At 63.4% G+C, this 21,761-nt stretch overlaps 8 protein-coding genes across 8 annotated transcripts; all 8 read left to right on the top strand.

The window, feature by feature from the left end:
- Positions 1-1,644: 1,644 nt before the first annotated feature.
- Positions 1,645-2,697, top strand: LMXM_09_1315 (hypothetical protein; the record flags this gene model as incomplete). The annotated part of the gene is made up of 1 exon (XM_003872765.1): positions 1,645-2,697. The coding sequence occupies one exon, from the start codon at positions 1,645-1,647 to the stop codon at positions 2,695-2,697; it is 1,053 nt and encodes a 350-aa protein (XP_003872814.1).
- Positions 2,698-3,975: 1,278 nt separating this feature from the next.
- Positions 3,976-4,740, top strand: LMXM_09_1310 (hypothetical protein, unknown function; the record flags this gene model as incomplete). Its single annotated transcript, XM_003872764.1, has 1 exon — positions 3,976-4,740. One exon carries the CDS (start codon positions 3,976-3,978, stop codon positions 4,738-4,740), a length of 765 nt encoding a protein of 254 aa, XP_003872813.1.
- Positions 4,741-6,536: 1,796 nt separating this feature from the next.
- On the top strand, positions 6,537-7,193 carry LMXM_09_1300 (conserved hypothetical protein; the record flags this gene model as incomplete). The annotated part of the gene is made up of 1 exon (XM_003872763.1): positions 6,537-7,193. The coding sequence occupies one exon, from the start codon at positions 6,537-6,539 to the stop codon at positions 7,191-7,193; it is 657 nt and encodes a 218-aa protein (XP_003872812.1).
- An 853-nt stretch (positions 7,194-8,046) lies between these two features.
- On the top strand, positions 8,047-9,762 carry LMXM_09_1290 (conserved hypothetical protein; the record flags this gene model as incomplete). The annotated part of the gene is made up of 1 exon (XM_003872762.1): positions 8,047-9,762. The coding sequence occupies one exon, from the start codon at positions 8,047-8,049 to the stop codon at positions 9,760-9,762; it is 1,716 nt and encodes a 571-aa protein (XP_003872811.1).
- An 827-nt stretch (positions 9,763-10,589) lies between these two features.
- On the top strand, positions 10,590-11,693 carry LMXM_09_1280 (conserved hypothetical protein; the record flags this gene model as incomplete). The annotated part of the gene is made up of 1 exon (XM_003872761.1): positions 10,590-11,693. One exon carries the CDS (start codon positions 10,590-10,592, stop codon positions 11,691-11,693), a length of 1,104 nt encoding a protein of 367 aa, XP_003872810.1.
- A 1,131-nt stretch (positions 11,694-12,824) lies between these two features.
- On the top strand, positions 12,825-13,850 carry LMXM_09_1270 (putative mitochondrial carrier protein; the record flags this gene model as incomplete). The annotated part of the gene is made up of 1 exon (XM_003872760.1): positions 12,825-13,850. The coding sequence occupies one exon, from the start codon at positions 12,825-12,827 to the stop codon at positions 13,848-13,850; it is 1,026 nt and encodes a 341-aa protein (XP_003872809.1).
- A 1,505-nt stretch (positions 13,851-15,355) lies between these two features.
- LMXM_09_1260 (conserved hypothetical protein) lies at positions 15,356-17,314 on the top strand (the record flags this gene model as incomplete). The annotated part of the gene is made up of 1 exon (XM_003872759.1): positions 15,356-17,314. The coding sequence occupies one exon, from the start codon at positions 15,356-15,358 to the stop codon at positions 17,312-17,314; it is 1,959 nt and encodes a 652-aa protein (XP_003872808.1).
- A 762-nt stretch (positions 17,315-18,076) lies between these two features.
- On the top strand, positions 18,077-18,631 carry LMXM_09_1250 (conserved hypothetical protein; the record flags this gene model as incomplete). The annotated part of the gene is made up of 1 exon (XM_003872758.1): positions 18,077-18,631. The coding sequence occupies one exon, from the start codon at positions 18,077-18,079 to the stop codon at positions 18,629-18,631; it is 555 nt and encodes a 184-aa protein (XP_003872807.1).
- Between the last annotated feature and the right edge of the window lie 3,130 nt (positions 18,632-21,761).

The following is a 21,761-nucleotide window of genomic DNA, read 5'->3' as shown; positions in this document are numbered from 1 at the left end:
CATTGTGCTGGCTCGTGTGCTCCTCTTCTGCATCTCGCTCTCTCTCAGGCACCCGCCCGTCGACTGAGTCCCTGCGAAGTGAGAGCAGTAGGCGAGTGGATCGGCGGAGACGAGACTGCGACAGCATCACGTCGGCGGGGAAATGCACATGTGGATGAAGTAGTGAATGCGGTGTACGCGCTGTGCGCGCCATCGCCACAACCACCTCCCACGCCGTGTGGCCGCCTCGAGGTGTTCTATGTAAACTCGCAAACGCCCTTGGCTGTATTTTCGCGCACGCGTGTGACGCCATTTGTTACGCGTGCGAGAGAGACGGAGGAGGGAGGGAAACTATGCGTTGGGGTGGAGGGGATGGAACACGGTGCAGTGTAGGTTGCACCAAACTGACCCGGCCCTTCTTGCGAGGGGCTTACCATGCCGTACCTCCTCTTCAATGACTTGAGTTGGCCTCCCATGAGGCCCACAGCCTCACCCCCCCCACACACACACACGCACGCACACCTGCTCGCTCTCCCGCACGCCCAACTTTTCGGTTGATTATGCAACTGCGGCGTGCATCACTGCGCCATATTTTCGCCTTCCCCCTACTCAATGTAAAGTTCATGCTATCCTTTCGTTTCTTGTGTGATTCGTGTGCGCTTGTTCGAACTCCCTCGTCGTGGAACGGTGCCGGCGCATTGGCTGCTCGCGTTGCTGACGTTGTACGTGCGGTGGGCATTCTGCTGCCACCCCCACCCCCGTATACTCTACCCGCCTTCGCAGTGCTTTCTCATTTCTCCATAACCTCCCCCTTGACTTTCCCGACACTCCCCACCGTCGCCGCGCGCGAGAGGGGCGGGCAACGAGTGGAAGGAACGGGTCGTTGAGGCAAGATGGGTCACTGGTGACGTCGAAGGGTAAGGGTAGTGGCACCACCGCCGGCAGCGCATCCAGGCATCAGCGCACACGAGTTCACTGAAAGGGTCGCGTAGTCCATTGGAACAATAGTACCAGTACAGTCAATGCAAGGTCTGTGCACCGGAGGCAGGCGCACAGAGACGAACACGATGGTGCCTAACCTCTGTTACTCCCCCCCCGTGCACTTTGTAACAGCTACTTGTTGCATCGGTGCGTGAGGGGCGAGGGAGGCGTTGAGGCAGAGGAGGGCGCGTGATGTAAAAACACCTTCGTCCTCGGAGATGCGTGGAGTGGCGTAGCCGAAAGGGACGCTCAGGCTGTACGGCAGACAGACGGGAGCTGATAAAGCGGGGGGGTGCGGCTGAGCGTGTGCGTGGGAGCACTCCCATCCCTCCCCTCTGCCATTACCCCCCCCTTCCCCCTCTTCTTTCGCTCCCGTCGTTGCTGCCATCCGACCTCCCTCGCCCACGTCGCCACCGACCACCTTCCTGCTTTCACGGGCGACGTGGTTGGCAGGCGCTGTCTGTCACCACTATGCCATGTCCTCGGAGTGTTGCCATGATAACTGCGCGCCATCCCGCACTCTGCTCTGCCTTTTTACATCTTCTCCATCCCTCTCCCCGCATGATGTGCGCCGTCACCGAGAGCGTGGCGATCGCCGAGCAACTTCTCGGCGATGCAGAGGCGCTTCGACGTGGGCTGAACGGCAGGAACAGGGAAACTTGTCGGAGGAGGAGAAGCTGAACAATGCGAAATAGTTTGCCTCCCCAGTTTGACGCAGCCGCAGCCGCCAGTGATGTCGTCATCCTGCCCTCTCCGCCGGATGAAGCCAGTCCGGTGCTCATGCAGGGCCTCACACCAGAGCGGGTGGCGCAGTGGACCGTAAAGGATGTAGAGAGCCACATCTTCTTCATGGTCTGGGTCTGCGGCATACCTGTTCATGTCCGGTACATCGTGCATATTCTAGAGCATAGTACGGTGATCGCTCGAGGAGGTGGAGAGCAGATCCCTCATGGCGGGTCGACGAGAGAATCGCTGACAGCGGTGGCCCAAGCAGACGTCCTTGCGCCTGTGTGCCGTCGAGCTGCTGCGCTGCGTCAAGTCGTCTCCCGGTGGCCCATCATGGCCACACTGCACGGTCTACGAAACCACGAGTCGTTCTCCGAGCTTGTGTCGCTTGGTGTCCTGAGTGACGAGCCCGAACATGAGGGGGACGCGATTCGACCCGCTGAGGGCGGTCAGCGCTGGGTCCACTGCGGCAGCATCGGGTCCACTGCATTCTCCTCTACCTCCTCACTGCCTTGCACCCTTCTTCATGCGGGGGCTGTCACGCCAGCGGAAAACTTTGTCAACGTGGCAGCGCTCGCACTGCGCTCGCCAGCAGAACGAGAGGGCACGTCGCTGTCGTCCGAACCGAGCGCCACCTGGTGTGCGCAAGCATACTGGACAGCGGTGGCGCAAGCGCAGCAGTGGATTACCAGGTGGCCCACGCTCAGCAGTGACGCCGTGCGTAACACCGACTCGCTCGGCGGCATTGACGCTGCAGCCGCCTCTGCATGGCCCCATCTACGACCGGCATGTACATCGACTGCTCCTGGGCGGCGGCGCCTTCGTGGTGGTGACGCACCGATCACTAGCGGCGTTGTAGTCGTGGACGCCGACGAGGGGGATGCACGAGGCAGCACTAGTGGCGCCGGCCCCACCTCCAGTGCCGCCAACGACGCCGTGCGTCATTCAAAGGCTCAGCGACGTGAGGCGGCTGAGGTTGTCGTCATAGACAGTGACGACGATGACTTGTGAAGGTTTGCATGGGGATGGAGGGTCAGGAGGAGGGACACGACAAGCAGCGCTGTACTCCCCCCCCCTCTCAGCCGCTCCGTGCATGTGCGTGTGTGAGCAGAGGAAAGGGCGGGAGATGCTGCCCTCTGACGAAGGTCCTCGCTGCTTCTTCACATGTTGTGCGGTCTCTCCGCTCCTCCGATAGTGTGCCCGGCACGCTGTCACGCATGAAGTTGCACTGTCACACACAGACACACACACACACACACACACTGCACGCCCCTCCAATTCACGGCGCTGCACCGGCATGTGCTCATATGTGTGTCCGTGTGTGTCTGCATGTTCTGCGGAAGAGAGAGGGAGGGCCGTCGCTGGTTGTCAACTGCGCAGGTGCGAGGACCCACCACGACATGCGAGCGACTCGACTACATCTATTTCTAACGGGAAGTGGTGACGATCACAAGCGCAGGCACGTCGCCCGGGTTATGCTTGCCCTCCTTCCCTTTCTCTCAGAGACTGCGACCTCACGAGAGCGGCATCAAGGTGTAAACTCCAACCCGGCGCACTTCGTACATGCAGGCGCGCGCTCTCTACCGACACAACTGCATGGCGACGCTACGACACTGACGAAGTAGTGCGATCATGCTTGCCACGAGGCTACTACCTTCCCTCCCCCACTCGTCGCGCAACCACCCACATTTGTCCACATCCACACATACAGGTGACTCTCCCTTCTTCGGCCGCCCATCCTTCCTGTGCTGAAGTATTGCCCTCACGTGTGACCGGCGTGCGCGTGCTTCAGGTAGGGAGGGGGCAGGCACCTAGTCGCACACAGGCGATCGGGGAGGCGCACGGACCTCTGTGGTCGTCTCCCCTCCTGTGCTCCCGTGCTCCTGTCCTTTGCCCCTGCGGCCCGCATATTCAGCTCGCCACTCTATCTGCGTGTTCGCGGTGTCGGTTGTGGAAGGAGAGTGAGGGCGCGAGGAGGGGGGCGCCATTCTCTGTTTGGCTTCGTGTTGACCACGCGGAGACTGCAGCTACGACCACCAACCCTCCCTCCCTCCCTCCCTCCACACACACACACACACGCACGCGCATGCGGATCCTGTGAGCAGCACCGGTACGTATCTTCTTCTTCCGGGCATCCGTTGAGCAACACCTCCTGGCAGCCGGCTGTGTGCTTCGCAGATCTTTAGTCGTGCCGCGCCGGCTCTTGTGTTCTCTACTGCTCCCCACATTGGCCCGCCCTCTCCCCTTGCACAGGGGCTGTTAACGTACCCTGCCGTGGCCGGAGCAACCATGGACGGGGCTAGTGCAGATGACGGGGATGGCGCTCCGCCGACGCAGGAGCGCCATTCTCTGAACCCGCTTGGGTGGATAGAGGAGGTGCGCGACGCGAGCCAGCCAAACGCCGTCCTTCTCAATGTTTACGATGTGGACGGCAGCAGCACGCTCCTGTGCTCCATTGGGTGGGGCGCGCATCATGTCGGCGTGCAGGTGTACAGCAAGGAGTACCAGTATGGTCATCGCCCCATCGGCAAAGGCATCGGCAGTGTCAAGCCTCGCCACTCGCCTCCGCACACGTACCGGGAGCAGTTCTTCCTCGGTCAGACGCGGCTGAGCGCGTCCGAGGTGGAGAAGCTGGTGGTGGCCTTCTCGGACAAGGTGGAGTGGCTGGGCAACAACTACCATCTCGTGAAACACAACTGCATCGACTTCGCTCGAGCATTTTGCGAGGCGCTCCTGCCGCCCGCAGTACGCGTGGAGCAGGCGCGACGGGTGGAGGAGGCGGGACTGTCGCAGAAGATGCACATGGTGGAGGTCGAGGTGGACGGAATGCGGCACTCGGTGCCGGTGCTCATACCGCGCCACGTCGACCGGCTAGCGCGGTATGCAGCGCACTACCTGCCGAAATCTTCCATGCGGAACTTCGACCGACTTGAAAGCTCGTTCTTCAGCATGTCTGAGGTGCCCCCGGAGCGAGAGCAGCCCACCGCTGCGGATCCCAATGCGAATCGAAGCACAACCCCAGCACCGCAGCCCCACACCCGCACAGGTCTTTAGCGGATGCTAGTAGTCGGCGAGCGTTGTGCGTGTGTCTTGTGTGGAGGAGAGGGGGCGAGCGTCACGTGAGACATGCACACACACACGCCTCTGAATTTGTAAATCTATGCACATGTTCTTATGCACTCAGGCCTGTGCGCTGATCGCCGCCCTCCTCCTCACGCTGTTTCCGTCCTCTCATCTCCCTCTCCACGCCCTTTGCATCGACGTGTGCCCTCGTTCACTGTTGCTTTTTCGTGGAGCTGATGGTGGTCGTCTTGATGATGACAAGGGCGGGTAGCGGTGTGCCTCTTCGCACATGTGTTTGTGTGTGTGTGTGTGTTGACACGTAGGTCAGAGCACAGATCGTTCCTCCATCTGTCAACTCCCTTGCTGCTGCTCATGTTCTCTTAGGATATGCCCTGCTACCGATGCACATCATGGCAGACGTGCACTTACGCATCGACACGACCCGACTTGATGTGCACAGCGATGATGTATAATGTATCGTGTTTCTTCCCTCATCGTGCGTCCGCTCCACAGCGACACGCCACCCCAACCCCCTCCCCTTCCCCTTCCCCTCCCTCCCTCCCTCAGCCACTGCGTCGTAGGCGCTTGGCCCTGTCACCACCAGAGGAGGGTGCGGCATTGGTAGGGATATAAGGGGAGGAGGAGGACACTGGACCCTGTGACACCACGCACGGAGGCGCGTGTGCCCTCCCCCTTCGCCCCCATCGTCATGAGGGCCATGTGAACAGCACAGGAGACTAATAAGTCGATGTGTGCGTGCGTGCGTGTTTTAGTTCCACAGTGTGCACCCCCCCCCGCGTGCATGCGATATGGCAGTGGCTCCGCTGCTGCTCCGTTTCGCTCGTCACGCTGCTTGCACCCTTTCCTTACTTACGTTTTCGCCTTTCTCAATCTTTGTGTGTGTGCGTGCCGCTGCTTCGGCCGCTGCTGCGGCTGCGGCTGCATTTTTTCTCTCATCTTTGCGTGCTCGCTCGTGGGGCTTGCGTCGCCCATGCTGGAGCCCTGCGCCTGCAAGCACCCCTCCTCGACTTCGTCTTTCACCCGTTCCCTTCCTCGATCTCCTCCCTCTTCCGTGTCCTCAGCAAGCGTGTGCGTGCGTCCGCGTCCACCGTGACGGGTGTGTGTGTCTCGCTGGATGGAGGAATGACGCTGATGGCCATCGAGTCGAAGAAGCCAGTGCAAGTTGTAAAGGGCTGTGTCGTTGCCGGTCCGGCTAAGATGGCACGCCCCGCGCACCTCCCCCCCCCCCACCCTCTCTCTCCGGTTTGGACATTGGCATAAACGTGTGCTTGTGTGTGCAGAGGAGGAATGAGGGGAGGGCACGTGCGAGGACGCGCATGCTCAGAGGGTACCTCCGCGATGTCTGTCCTCTCTTCCTGTCGCAGGCGGTCTCTTCCTTCGTTTGCCTCGGCATGCATCTGCACGCGCTCTACTCCTGCCCACCTCCTGCCCACCACCCCGCCCATACCCATCACACGTCATTACTCCTCGCATCAGCCTCCCCACTTGCCCAGCGGAAAGCACCTCTCTCACGGACGATCGAACTCCGATATACTCTGTGTCTGTGCGAGCCTTTCACGTAGACTGGGTGTTTCTCCTCTGTGCCGCGTACGCATCACCCCCACACCCCCACACTCCATCTCCGAGAGACCGACGCCGGACTCTACCTGGTCAACTGTTCTTGCGGCTCGGTCCAACACGCGCACGTATTTGCGCCTTCTTCTGCTTCTTGCTCTCTCCGCTTCTCTCTTCCAGATCTTTAAGGGCGAGAGACGACTCCTGTAGCAATGGACGCCACGAAATCCGGTGTTACAACCCTCTCGGCTAGCGCCGGCAAGTCGGACGTGCCAGTTACCTCCACGGGCTACGAGGACGCAGCTCGCCAGCCCAACGCTGTCTTCGTCAACGTGTACGACATTATGAAGTCCAACTCTTGGCTTTGGCCGGTCGGCCTTGGCGTGCACCACGCTGGTATCCAGGTGTACGACAAGGAGTACCAGTACGGCCGCTGCGAGGAGGGCAGCGGCGTCCGTGTCGTCGAGCCTCGCCACTCGCCGCCGCACATTTTCCGTGAGCAGTTCTTTGTCGGGCAGACACAGCTGAGCGCGCTAGAAGTGCGGGAGCTCGTTGCCAGGCTTGAGCAGTGTGATCCGTGGCAGGGCAACAAGTATCACCTCGTGAAACACAACTGCATCCACTTCGCGCATGCTTTCTGTGAAGCGCTGCTGCCGCCTGACGTACGGGTAGCACAGAGGCGCACGGCGCTCCCGTCTACGTACCAAAGTGCGTACATGGAGGAGGTCGAGGTGGATGGCCAAAAGTACTTACTACCGGTGCTCATTCCCCCTCATGTGGGTCGACTGGGCAACTACGCCGCCTCCTACCTGCCAGAGTCCGTCCTGCAGCTGCTGGACTCCATGGACAACCCCTTAAGTACCCCTTGAGCATGGACTGGAGGCGCACCACTTGTGTCGATATATACTTGTGTGTTTCTGCACGTCTGCAAATTGGTGCGGCTGAGGAGCCGGTGAGGAGCGGCGCATGCACACGCGCATAGTGCCCACGGCTGCCCTTTTTCGAGTGTAGCTCTAAGCGAAGACGTATCCTAACCGAGCATGTGTCCCAACCCCCCCCCCCACCACCACCACCACCGCCGCCACCCTCCCCTAGAAGCTCTGTTTCAGCGTAGGTAAGTCCATAGAAAGCCGCTCGCTTGAGCGCTTCCTCCTCCTCTTCTGTCTGCTTTTCCCCTTCTGTGCCTCTGTGTGTCAGCGCATGTCTCAGGAGTTTGCCCTCTCCTCTTCACCGACACCTCAGGCCACATCCAGCCCCGCTCGACAGCCGATAAGCGCACACAGATGCGTGTCACTGTGCCCTCCCCTTCCCCTTTCCCGCACACGTACGCACACGCATGCACGCGCGGGCCTTCCACTCTCGGAGGAGGTGGGGAGGCCCAACCGCTGAAATATTTTCTTGATGCTGGGCAACTCCTCCACCATCCCCTCCTCCGACATCCTTGCCGCTCTTCTCTGTTCCTCGCCTGCTCTGCATCCGCGTTGCACGCCCGAATGCACGCGCACGCACAGGGCCCTCCCCCATCTCCCGCCCACCTCCTCCGCAAGCACACAAGCAGTTGTGCCGCCCCCCCCCACTCGGGACAACGGACACTCCTACAGAGGTCCTCTGCGCACCTCACTTCCCTCAAGCGAGCACGGACTCTGCCGCGTGACGTCGCCCCCTCCCCCTCTCTCCGCCGCTCACGCAGATTTAACGTTAGACGAACGGCTCTCCGTGTTCATGCCCAAGCTGTCGAGCAGCAAGGCAAAGGCGGCAGCAGCAGCGGCGAGTGGGCCACCGGCGCTGTACGGCGAAGACCTCAGCGGTCCACCGCTGGTTGTGGAGGTCACCGCACCGTCAGCGTGGACAGCGACAACCGTCGCCGATGCCTCCAGTAAGGAGGAGTGCTTGATGGGTGGCGCGCGGTGGGGCCACGCGGCAATGCTGTCGCCTAGTGAGTCAGTGCTCTGCGTCGTTGGTGGCACTCCGTGCCACCGACCACACGCAGTGGAACAGGCTCCAGCTCCACTATGGGAGTACACGTCGGTGCCGACAGCAATGAACACCTTCGCTATCAAAGCGCATGCTGCTGTGGCACGCGCATGGAAGGCGGGAGCAGCACGGTGGGCAGTGCAGCAGGACGCGATCCGCGGCGCAAACGCCGGCGCTGCGGAAGACCACGACTGGCCGCTTTTTGCCTCCTGGTGGGCCTCATGGCCATCGGAGAACGGTGCCGACGGGCCGTCAGTGATGTACGCCGACGGTGGCTGGAGCGGTGCTTGCCGTATTGCCGGAGTGCGCGCGTTCGCGGACGGCGCCAACGGAGACAACAGCTTCACACCTCCACCGTCATCTGCCGCGGCTACCAGCAGCTCCCGCAGTCACCATACCGTCACGTGTGTGCAGGGTCGGCTACTCCGCTTCGGGGGCGAGACGCAGCAAGGCACCGCCGCAGCGCTGGAGGAGATCGACGGCGCGTCTGGGAACTTGGATGAGAAGCAGCAGGCAGGCGGGGAGCACAGAACCGCCGAGGGTAGGGAGGCAGCAGTTCCCGAGCCTACGAGCACGACACCCAGGTTGCCGCCGGCCCTTGGCCCGCCGCCGCCGCGGGCCGCGCACGGCGCGTGCAGCCTCAACCAACGATACATTGTGGTTGTGAGTGGACGACAAGTCCATACGCAAGCAGACGACGCCGGTGCAGCGGCCGCTGGCGCGTCGGCTGGCAAGGGGGCCCGCGCGAGGAAAGTTACCGCGATGCGCGCGTTGTCACCGGGTAAGCGTGGTGGTGCATCTGGCAAGGACGGGAAGGGCTCCCCTGCCGCTCTCGATGCGTCTGCCCCCGCGTCCGCAACACTCACCACGCTAAAGGATGTGGCCGTCTACGATGCCAAGCTCGGCGCGTGGCTTCCGGTGCGTGTGGTGGGAGGCGGCGCCGTACCCTGCGCGCGGTACGCAGTGGCTGTCGCAGCAGTGCCGATCCCTGGTACTGCCTCACCGACAAGCCGCCACCGCGGCCCCGTCGCGGATGTTGTGCAGCGCGAGGTACTGGTTGTCGGCGGCCTCGACGCCGAAGGCGCCGTATGCGCTGACGCGTGGGTGATGCAGGTAATGAGCGGCGCCGGCGCAGAGCTTGCAGAGCTGCCTGCTGGCACGCCGGCGGACAGCGCAAGCACGGCGGTGCCAGTGGTGAAGATTCGCTGGGTTCGGCTAGAGCTACCGAAGGCGGCGGCTTCTGTGTTGCAGCGTCACCACGCTGCCGTGGCTGTCTCAAGTCAGCGCATTGTGTACCTCGTTGGGGGCTGTGGACCGCATGGCGCCGCGGAGCCGTATGTTTGCGCGCTGGAGCTGCCACACCTGACAAGCGCGTCGGTGCGACTCGCTGACGAGGCGGGCGGGGACGCAGAAGGCGCGGTGCCCAAGCGGCCATCCACAAACGCCAAGGGTCACGCGGCGTAAAGTGGCAGAGATGGGCGTGATACCCTGCTACTGCTACTGCTGCTGCTGCTGCCACAGTCGAGGTATGACGGGGGCGGCGGCGTCGACGTCGTCGGTCAAGGTGGAGAAGCGGTGTGCCACGCCAGGGGCTCGGTGCATGAACTGTTCTGTCGGAGCATCACCTCGCTGGACACCTTGCTTTGCTTCCCCGTGTGTGATGGCCGTTTCCCTCACCCTCCCACACCCTTCACTACCCGCTTCACGTGCACCGAGTGTTTGCACACGCGCATGAGCCCACGTGCGTGTTTGTGCGTGCATCGGCCTCGACGTCTCCGAGGTGCGAGCGCCGCCGACGCGCACTTTTTTCTCCGTTGCGCTGCAATATGTACAAATAGCGCGGGCGCGTCGTTTCTTCCGTTACTTCCTCTTACGATGTCGGCGGGTGGATGGTGGCGGGAAGCACGCGCGCGCGTCCCACCGACATCGCCGCTGACGGCATGTGCGACAGGCCCGCTCCTTCCGCGAAGCAAGCGAGGAAAGCGAGGGGGGAGAACCCACCCACCCACCCCCTCCCGACGTGGTTCATCGGACCCACCCGCATACATCTGCACAGGCGTACGGTGCACGTGCTTCTCAATGTGGCCAGCCCCTCCCCTTTCCTCTCCTCCTACGGAGACGCGTACGCCTGGGGGGAGGGGGGGGGCCTTGACAGCATCGCGTGGCCCATCCTCAATCTTCCTCTGCTCTCTATCCCGCCTGCACGTCTTCGCCGACCGCCCGCAGCACACACGCGGGGCAGCACATTACTTCAGAGGTCGTCCGTTTTGTCTTCAAGGTGAAGAAGAGATATGGCCACCGCCACGAGTGTCTCGGTAAGGCCGACAATCGCCAGCGGAGTGCTGTGCAACAAGTTTCCGATGGCCGCAGCCACCTCTGCCGCGAACACAAAGACACACACACACCACCTTCCTCAGGTCTCGCGCGGCAAGCGGTCCGCGGAGGGTCTCTCTTGGGTGTCCGAGCTTTACGGACATGAGGCGTCACTGCCGGCCGTGTTCGCCTCGGTAGCCGCCGATGGGACCGGGGAGTCGATCAAGAAGGCGTCGTCCCTTACCACCACCACCAATCAATCATCCCTCGCCTCCTCCGGGCAGCTGGGGACGCTGGCGTCCTTGGCCGCGCTACACAATCAGAGCCAGCGTGTGCCACACACGCTGTCGTTCACGTCGGCGGAACTGCCCGGCGCCGTTGGTGGCGGTGCCAGCTCCAGTGCGCAGGTGATGAGTGATGTCTCTGCAGCATCCCTCAGTGCCCCGTTGGCGGCGGCAGCAACCAACGTGACGTCGCTCTATCGTCAGCGCAAAAACGTCTCGTGGCGCTGCATGCTGTGCGGCTACCACGTGCTAGCGATGGATCAGAATGGCGCTCCCCTTCCCTTCTCGGCCTCCGCGTTTGGCAACGTTCTCCCGATGACGTGTCCGCGTTGCAAGCTGAGCCACATGTCGTGGCAGCCGTCGACGCCGTTCAGCGAGGAAGGCAATCACATGAACCTCCCGACCACGCTCTCCAATCGCTACCTTGTGCCGCTCCCCAGCCAGCGGTCGCTGCGCGTGAAGGACGCGGAGGCAACAGGCGCTGCAGGACAGTCCGGCGCCGCAGTGGAGACGGCGTCTTCGGTGGTGGCAGGCAGCTGCTCAACCCACCGCGTAGGGTTTCTGTCCGCCCTTGCAACTCAGCACCGCAGCGTCTCTGTCATCTCCGCCATGTCCTCAGTGCAGCGTCGCGCCTACTACTGCGGCCGCTGCGGTCGTCGCCTGCTTCGCGTAGACGTGAATGGAGAACTCGTGGACATGGATCGCGACAAGGACGGTCAAGTCCTCCCCATAACGTGCCCTGGCTGTACGGAGAGCCACAGCGACTGGGTTGTGAAGCCATACGTCGTGAGCCGATGAAGGCGTGCGCCGCTCTCTGCTAGCGCACCCTCGTGCGCGAAATCCTCTTGTGAGCCTCTGTTATCTTACTCTGGAGCTGAACCCTGTACATAGTCATGCGGTCGTGGAGCCGCTGAGAGAGGTGGGGGAGAGGCTGTCGCCGGGCGGCGTCTCTGTCCTGCGCGCACACTGCCCCTCGCTGCCCCCTCCCCTCTCGCCGCTCTGCTCTTCGCCTTTCGCCGCCCTCTGGTCGATTGCTCTCTGGCATAGGTGCGCATGTGCGCCCCCCCCCCCTTCTCCCTCTGTGGTTCTCTGTGCTGCCTAGCTCAACGGTGCACACACGAAAATGCGCACGCGTCGTCTAGGTGTGTCGGGTAACTCCCATGCAGACGCCTCTCAGGCACACCTGGCTCGCGCGCTTGCGTGGGTGAGCGACCACCTGCCATCCTCATCACGTTTGTGCCCAGCGTACGGCGTGACGTGATTCAACAGTCCCGCACAGAGACAGAGAGGGACGGAGAACAGGACGTTCGTGGGTGTCATCCCTGCTGCACCCCCGCACGCACGCACTTTCTCTCCCCAACGGTGCTCTCTCATGGCTCCCATCCTCCCTTGCTGGCCGCATCCGTCGAGACGGTCGCCGTAAGTCTTTAGTGGGTCGATCAATCTGTGCGTGCCGTGGCGAGGATGCAGCGGGTGGCGGCCTTTGTGCTGCGGCCCTTACTTTGACCTCCCCACGACGTCTCCCCCCTCCTTCGATGACGGGAGGGCCCACACACACACGCGCGGCCGAAGACCAAACCACGAAGGGCTCTTTGATCGTCTTCACCTGCAGTGCCGCCTCCTCTCGTCCAGCGGCTGCCCGGGGGCCTATCTCTCTCAAGTAGCGCACGCATGCAGGCATACAGTCGACGGGCGCCATGCATCACTTCCTCCGCTCACTGCCTCCCTCTCTTGCTCGTATACCCCTGCGCACCGCGCCGTGTGTGGCGCGTTGGCACCACCTACTGACGTTCTGGAAACTTGCCGACGCGCTGCTACCGCCCGGCGGCTGCAGAGAGTCCCTCCCCCCTTCCACTCAAGCGCCATCGACTTGATCTTTCCGTGCAGCGTCACCCCTCTCTCGCTGAAAGACCCGCCGGCAAGTCGGAGATGGTCGTGGCCAGCCCCTCCTGGCCGACCTCCGTCGTGCCACAGGTGGACGAGCGAGAGTGGGCACTCCTGCACCTCATGAAGACGTCTCTCGTAGCGCTCGTCCCCGGTGCGGCGCAGGGCGCTACCACCGTGGTGCTCGGTCACCCACTTGACACCGCGAAGGTTCGCATGCAGGCAGGCGGGCCTCACACGTGCCGATCTACCGTTGGCACGATGTGGTCGATGGCCACGGCAGAGGGTCCAAGAAGCCTCTACCGCGGGGTGGCTCCTCCACTGCTAATGGAAGGCGCCAAGCGCAGCCTGCAGTTCGCCTTGTGGGACTGGATGCGTGCCTTCGCCAGGAACGCGCCGGAAAGCTGCAACGGCGCTGACCGAGCAGCTAGAGATGGTGCGGGTGGCGCTTGGGACGCTGCGCGCGACGGCGCACATGGTGGCTTGGTAAGGATCGGCAGCAACAGCTTCGTATGCGGTGCCGTGGCGGGTGGCGTGGGGACGCTGATTGGGTGCCCTATGCACGTTATTAAGATACAGACACAGTGCCAGACCGCCATGGACACGCGAAACGCCTGGACGTGCACGCGACGTATCTACCACCGGGAGGGCCTCTTCGGTTTTTACCGTGGCTTTCGGTACAACGTGGCAAAGGACGTGTGCTTTGCCGGCATGTACCTCGGCCTCTACGCACTCCTGCGCGAGCATCCTCTCTTCGAGCCGCCGTCCGCAAGCACCGCTGCAGAGACGACAACGACGACCCGCCCTTCGCGAAAGACAAACATGAGCGCCTTCCTCTCTGGCGCAGTCGCCTCCATGGCTACCTGGGGGCTCCTCTTCCCGCTGGACACCATCAAGACATTGGTGCAGGCACGACAGGCACACGCTATCCTTTCGGTGCTGCGCCAGCCCGCTCTCCTCTACAGGGGTTTGGCCGCCTCGCTCATCAAGGCGGGCCCCGTTTCGGGGGTGGCGATGGCCGTGTACGAGCAGACGTGGGCCTTCATGAACAAGCGACCGATGTTTCGCTAGTCGGGGGGGGCACCGAGCAAGAGAGAAGGCAAACGCCGCACGCGTCTCTCCTTTCTTTATCGTGCGTCCATTCGGCAGCGACACGGCGGCGCGTGTGCCCTCTCCCCCTCCCCCTTCGCCCCCATTGTCATGATGGCCGCTCAAAGTGTTGGCGTGCGTCGGTGCTTTCGGAGGACGAGGAGGGGGGCTGGTTGTGCCTTGGCGGGGCGTCCTTATCCCTCCGTGTGTGCACATGTATCGGTAATCGTGACGGATTTGTAGAGGTCCATCCTCCTTTTGCCACGGCGCTGAACCTGGTGCCTGTGTGTGTACGTGTGTGCGTGCGTGTGTGCCTTCCTCTGCTTTCCGTCCTCCTGCGCACACCCCTTTCCCGCGCATCATACCCTCCGCTCACTCTCGACCTTCGCCCACCCACCTCCCGCGGAACGTGCAGGTGCACATGCGCGCCTGCACACACGATCTGGACTGTCATTGAAAATATGGCATCACCTCCCTTCTCCCCCGTCGCTGCTCTCCCCCCAACCGTCAACGACAGACGCGCGCCCCCCGCCCCCCCCACCACGATCGCCGCCGCCGCAGAAATGCGCCCGACTGCGCGCTGCGGCCCGTAGGATGGCGCTGGTCGATGTGCGTGTAAGTGCGATGTATGCGCAACCCTATTCCATCCGAGGGAAGGCGGCAACCGAAGGACGGCGCGGCGCGAGGGTGTGTGGAGGTGAGATGTACAGCGCACATATATATACACACAAACCAGAATAGGTGGATTGGGTGGGTCGGTGTACGATCATGGAAACGCTGGGCCGGGCCAACCTCCCTCGACGCACGCACAGGCAGCCAAGCGCATGCATGGGTCTCTATTCCACAGCAGAGACGTACTACATATATCTGTATGTGTGTGCGTGTGTGCCTGACTCGGCTGCTTGTCCAACGCGGCGAAGGCAGCTCTGCTCTCGGTGGACTGCCTCCTGCCCCTTTTTCAGCGGAAAAGGGCTACTCCTCTGGCGCCCTCCGTCTCTCACACTCGACCCTCATGATGACCCTCACGTCTGTTGTGACGGGTGGCACGGTCCAACCGCGTCTTTCCCTTTCTTGCCTCCCCCCTCCAATCCACTGGCACACGCCTCAACACATCTGCATGCCCGCATCCCCACGCCCTCCGGAAGAGCAGCAGTGAACGTGCTTGAGCGTGATTGGCCCAGCGGCGCCACCCTCCCCGCAGCCCATCCACGCACGCGCCAACGCTCTCCGTCCTTTACAACGCCTCTACGCTTGCAAGCACGCATATTTTTCGGACGCCCCGCTCCTCTTCACCCCCCCCTTCCTCCTAACAGCAGAAACGGAGCCGCCTCGCGTCTGGCTGTGTAGTCGTCGCGACGTGCATGCGTGTGACGGTGCACCGCCGCCTCGTTGCCGTGGCGAGCGCTTTCGTTGGAGTATCGCTCCCCCCTCCCCAGTGCTCGTGGTGGTCTGTGCCCCTTTCCCGGTGTTCCACCGCCGCACGCATCATGTCGACGACGCCGAAGCTGTACAACGAGGCGGACGTCGCCGCCTTAGTTCGCTCGCTTGACCGGGCCGAGGACCACCACATCTTTGCTGTAGACGTCCTGGAGACGTACCCGTACTTGGCGGAGTCGTACACGAAGGTCTGCCCGCGACGCTGCGATCTCGCGACCGCCGCGCAGAAGGCACTGGAGGGAGCCTACAGCTACGACTTGCGTCTGGAAGGGCTCAAGGCCGACATTGCCCTGATGGCGTCGAACTGCATCGCATATAACGGCCCCACGAGCGCGTACGCGGAGACAGCGGCGAAGTTTGAGCGCCACGCGCTTGAGCAGATCGATGCCTTCGTCTTGGAGCACAACGGCGGGTGCCGCGTGTCGCGGCTGCGCTTGCCAAGGGCGAGCGCGTCGCAAGAGCACGCGTCGGCGGATGGCACCGTGCCAAAGAAGGGAAGCGCTGGCACGTCAACGACGTGCAAGACCGCAGCGGCGGCGCTCCCGAGTACGCGGGAGGTGGTTCAACTGGTGGACTCGCTGAATAGACGCGAAGACGGCGGTGCCTTCTCCGTAGACGTGGCGGAGGCGTACCCGGACCTGCGCGACAGCTATCGGAAAATTTGCCCACACCCCATGAACCTCATCCTCATGCACCAGCGCGCGAAGGAGGGGTACTACACGGCTGGCTCCGCCCCTGTCTACGGCGACACCGTTGCCACGTCCTTAACGAGGCTCCGTGAGGACATTGAGCTGCTCGTGCGCAACTGCATCACCTTCAACGTGAAGGTGGAGTCGTGGGTGACACTCGCGCACTCCTTTCAGGCCTTTGCGCACCGCCGCGTGGACGACTTTGTCCTTCGCCACGCCGCTTTTCTGCGCGGCACGACGATGGGTGCGGAAGTATACGAGAGTAAAGGTAACGCATCGACCTCCACCCCGTCCGCGACGGCAAGGGGTTCTGCGGGCGGTGATGACGTTGACCGCTCCGGGCAGGCGAGCCCGACAGCCGCGGCTGACCCGGTCACGGCGACCAGTGGAGGCAACGGCGGCAGTGCGGTGGCCGCTGGTTCACGCAAACGTGAGCGCGCGGATGAGCGTGTGACCGCCTCCGGTGGACGACTTCGCGCCCCTGTCCCAGGGTCTCGGGTGCAGGTCGTCGCAGAGGCAACGCCGCAAGTCTGCCCCACCCCTCTCCAACCGAGCTTGACGATCCCGCCGCTGCTGCGGCGTAGGCTGACCCTGGACCACGTGCACCACACACGGCTGCCTCTGCGACGAGTCGGCGTGTCTGTGTCGCGCGACGAGCTGTACCCCCCTGCGGTCTCCCCCGCTGACGCCAAAGCCTCCTCCGACTCTTCAGTTTCGGCTGGTGGCGCAGAGGCGTCGACAACATCGACGGCGATGGTGAACATCGACGCCTCCTGTAGCGCGAGCCACGTGCTTAAGCTTCTGCGCGAGTCCGTAGTCAAATTCTTCGCAGCGCAGCGCAGTGGCACGGACTTCGTCGACACGTTTGCCTACTCTGCGCGAGAGGAGCAGCTATACCTCTCCGTGCTCGCGGTGGTGGCGGAACAGTACCAGAGCACCGCGGCGCACCTTCTACTGTACGAAACCGAGTCTGCCGAGCTCCAGGAGTGGGCTGCGCTGCGTGCCTTGGACAGCTGTCGCAATGCAGGCCAGAAGGCACCTGCGCCCGCCGACGCCGGCGACACCATTGCGGGCGACCTTCATTATCTGTACTTTGTGCGTTTTCTCGTGCAGTGGCCGCAGCTCGCCTCGCTGTGCTGCACCACGGCAACCCCCTCGTCAGTCCCGGCCAGCGCTGCAGCTGTGCGCGGGGCGTCTGGGGCTGCGCAGAGCTCGCTCCGCATCTCGCGTGAGCAGCTCAAGGTTGTGGCGCAAGTGACGCAGATCACGCAGGAATTCCTTCAATTCGTCGAAGCCATGGAGGAGCAGCAGCGCCAGTAGCGCGACGGGACAGGACAACAGGGAGGGGGCGAGACAGAGGAAACCCCGACACGAGGCAACAGCAGCGCAGGAGACGGCAGGGAGCACCTGCAGCGCGCACGAAGAGGGGCATCTGATGAAAGCAGACGAAGCGCACAGCACACGAGTTTACCCAAGCACACACACACACAGACTGTCCTCCTCCCCGCGCCCCACCCCTTACGCAGCTCCTGTCGTTGCGCGCAGCTGGAGGTTGTCCTGTGCGGTTCGATGGCTTCCGATTCTGTCGCGCGCGTGCGACAACGCCGCCCTTCACAGACACACGCATGCACCTCTTCCCCTTCTTGCAGGCATAGGTAACACGTATGTTTCCTTATCTCTGTCCACGGCGGTGATGGCCATCTCGTTGCACCATACGCAGCCCTAATACATGTACCCCCATAGGCGCACCAGGATCCACACATCACTCCCTCTCTCTTTCTCGGCTGGATGGCGACATCGGTGCACGTGTGTGCACCCGCCTCCCTACTCCCCCATCTCCTCCACTCGTCCTGACACCTTCCCACGTCTCGCCTCTCTGATCTTTGCGCGCGCCTTTGCAGGAAGCGAGCAGGTCCATCACCGCCTTGCGGGAGGGGCGCCACTTTAGTTCGACAGAAGGTGCAGCACGACCGCCGAGAGTCGTCGACGCATCACTACCGCCCTTCCGTTGTACCTCCCCCCACCCCACGCCCTCCACCACCCAACCGCCTCACGTGGCCGGATCGGCGACCCAGGAATACAATGGAGGCGGAGAGTGGCACGCGCGCTGTCGAGTCGGCGGCCGCCGGCAACGCGAACGACGTTCCCGTACCCTCAGACGCAAGCAAGGCAGGTCCCGACGTACGCGCGTACTACTACGCGTGCCGGCACTGTCGCCTACGTCTCTTCGACGCCGCGGAGGTGCTCACGCACGACCCGCAGAAGGGGGCGAACAAAACCTTCAAGTTCAGACGTGGCGGCCCGCTGCAGAGCGACGGCGCACTCGGCAATGTGTCATCAGGACCGTTATCTCCCGCGGAGCTCTGCACCAGCCTCTTCCTGGACCCTGACCAGACGCCATGGGTGGCAGAAGACATCCGCGAGGCGAACTCGAGCGGAGCCGTGGTGCAGCCGGACACAATCTACTGCCGCAACCCCCGCTGCCATGCAAAGCTCGGGATGCAGTCGTGGACGGGGTCGCAGTGCTCCTGCGGCGCATGGATCACCCCGGCCTTCCGCATTCACACTCGCGCTGTAGACAAGATGCTGGATGCCACACCGACGTCAGCGACACATGCCACCCCCTCACCGCAGTGAAACGTCGGGCAAGGACCCCCGCCTTCACGACGGCGCAGTTGTGGCGTCTTCTACGTGTGCGCGTTCCGAGTCGGGCCTAACACTATAACGGCCTCTCTCTCTCCAGTACAACGAGGCCACAAACCATATCCAGCCGAGCCTCATCTCGGTTGCCGCTGGTGCTGCACAGCACAACGCGCCCTCCCTTCGTCCACCACGTTGAACCACCCCACCCTCCGCTCGTGTAGAAGACAGGCAACACAACAGGAAAAGGAGGAGGAGGGAGCGGACGTCTCTCTTCTCTTATGATGCGCTGCCTTTGGTGTACGTGCGTGCCCTATCCTACACCGGTTGTGGTTGTTGATGAACCACTCCTCGCTCCCCCCTTGGCAAGCGTCCATCCCCGCCCCTTCGCCGTCGTTTCTCCGCCCGCACTCACCCACCCCCGCCGGTGCCCTCAACACCCCCTCCCCCCTTCGCCTTCCGCAAACCGCATATACGGTGGTTGTTTGTTCGTCGGCCGCGTGTGTGTGTGCGCGGGTGCGCGTGCGTATTTTGTCTGCCGTACAGCACGCGCTGAGCGCCACACCACGCCCCACCACCGACCCCTGCCTCAAGCTCTACTGCCCCACCCCCACACAGCCGCTCCCCGTCATGCCGGTCGCCAGCCCCGGTGCATCCCCCCTCTCGGGGTGGCACGCGGGCTCCTCCCCCACACATCCGTGGGCCGTGCGAGGGCCGGGTGAGGCGTACGCTCGAGTCGCCCTGACACGTTTTGCCCATCGTATGGATGGCACAGACGTGTTCACTGCCGTCGGCCGCCCCGACGCACCGTCGTCACCCCAGGGCCGGACCCTGTCACCGCCGGAGGTGGGCTCTACATTGGCAGGGATAGAAGGGGCGGGGGTGAGGGGGGAGGGGTGCACCGGGCCCTGAGGTACCACGCACTGAGAGGTGTGTGTGTGTGTGTATGTGTGTGTGCCCTCCCGTCATCAGAGGGAGCGACGTGATGAGGAGCGCAGCAGAACATATCTTCACGCACTCACCCAGCGGTGTGCACCGTCGAACTGTGGGGTGGACGAAGCGCTGCTGCGTGTGGTGCGGCTGCGCGAGCAGCTGCGGGGAGCTGCACCCGGTGGTGCGCAACGGCCTGCGCATGCGGTGCTGGCTGGCGGACTGCTGCGCATCGGTGTGCGAGACCGGGTGGACAGGGAAGTGCTGCGGTTGCCGGAGCCCGTCTTCTTCGACGACGTTGTCGAGCGGCACGTGAGCGGTGCCCCGGCTACTGCGGAGAGTCTCGGGCGTGGCGAGCGTGCCGGCGCCGCTAGTGGGAGGGCGGCCGTGCGCAGCGCCGTTCGCACGCACACGCTGGAGTCCGCCGCCATCGTCTTCTCCACGCTTGGCTCGCTTCACCACATTGGCCGCCAGGTGCAAGGGCTCGCCTTCGACGTGGTCATCGTGGACGAGGCGTCGCAGGGAACAGAGCCGGCCGTGCTGCAGGCGGTCGCTCTCGCCAAGAGCAAGAGCGTGCTCGTCGGCGACTCCCGCCAGCTGCAGCCCACAGTGCTCTCCTGGGAGGCGAGCCGCTGCGGGCTGCGGCGCAGTCTGCTGGTGCGCTTGCTCGCCTGCGGCCACCCCTCTTTCCTGCTGCGCACGCAGTACCGCATGCACCCCGACATTGCCGCCTTCCCCAACGAGTACTTCTACGGCTCGAGGCTGCTCACCGATCGAAGCGTGCTTGCGCGGTCGCGCGCACATGACAGCCCAACCGCCGCGCCGGCGACCATCGCGCAGAGGCTCGGCCGATGCCCACGCTTTGTGTTCGTGGACGTGCGTGACTCGCCGATGGAGCGGCGGCGCTGCCGGTCGCTGCTCAACCGCCGCGAGGCCACCGCTGTGGTGGACTACATGCGGCAGCTGCGCGCGTTCTTCAAGATGACGGTGCGGGAGATGGCTGCGCACGTCGGCATCATCACCTTCTACACTGCGCAGAAGGACACGATCCTGTCGACCCTCACGCAGGAGGAGCGCCACAGTGGCGTGCAGGTGGCGACGGTGTTGCCAGGGAGGAGCGCAGCGCGAATCGACGCCTCGGTCGCTACGGGCTCGGATTTCTGGCGGACTGGCATCGCCTGAACGTTGCGCTGACGCGTGCGCAGGACTTGTGCGTGTGCTTTGCGAGCCGCGACACCGCGCGTGCCGTGGGCATGGCTGTCATGGCATCTGCGGCGCCGGCAAATGGCATGATGACGTTGGCTAGCTCGGCGGAGGAAGTGGAGCACCAGCTGGCGGCGGATGATGAGGACCCACTGGCGCTGTATCGCATGCTGGCGCACGCTGGCGGGGCGCCGTCCGTTGAGGTGACTCGCTGCTGCTGCCGCCGCATCACCATCAGCGGCTCACCTTGTTTGGAGTGCGGAGGTGTGGCGGGTGGGGAAGTGAGCGTTGCGCGGGAGGTCCGCCGCCCACGCCTTGGACCGATGCGTCCGCTTCATTCTGCGCGTGTGTCTCTGTGTGTGTATCCCCCTGCCCTCTCAATTTCTAATGGCAGATGTGCGTTGATGCGCGAGCGAGGCCCCTCTCCTTCCACGGCATGCGTCAGCAGGTGGCGTGAGGGAAGGCCCCTGTCTGGGTCTCGCCCGCCGTCACCGCCACAGAAACGAAATATACGGTAGAGCACACAAGCATGCACGGATGTGCGCACATGTGCGCTCCTCACCGTACCGCACCCCCTCTCCCGCTCTTACAGGGATCTGCCCACGGGTGGCCGCGCACATGCGTGCGTAGTTGTCAGGCTTTCCCGGGCGCTCGTCCGGGAGACTGTCCAAGCGGATGCGGTCGAGCATCGTCGAAGCGTGTATGGGGGGGAGGTAGGAGGGGGGAGGCGCCGTCTGTCCATCACTGCGTCCCCTCCCCGCCCCGCCCCTCGCCATTCCTCCGTCTCTCACCTGCCTTTTTTCTTCCTCGCCGCCGCCCCTCCCCCCGCAGAGTTCATTGTCTTGCTTTGCTGAGTGGTGGTGGGGGATGGCTGTCGCTGGCGTACGCACGCTCCCTCCCACTCCCCGTCCCTCAGTCCTGTCCGCTTACCGACGCACGCTCACAGACGGACCCTCGTCGCCGCGACACCAACGTAACGGGACGCAGCGGCGGC

This window comes from Leishmania mexicana, chromosome 9 (assembly GCF_000234665.1).
Source record: "Leishmania mexicana MHOM/GT/2001/U1103 complete genome, chromosome 9".
Classification (NCBI taxonomy): domain Eukaryota; phylum Euglenozoa; class Kinetoplastea; order Trypanosomatida; family Trypanosomatidae; genus Leishmania; species Leishmania mexicana.
Note: the sequence above shows the minus strand (reverse complement) of the source record. Positions and strands in the feature narration are given on the sequence as shown.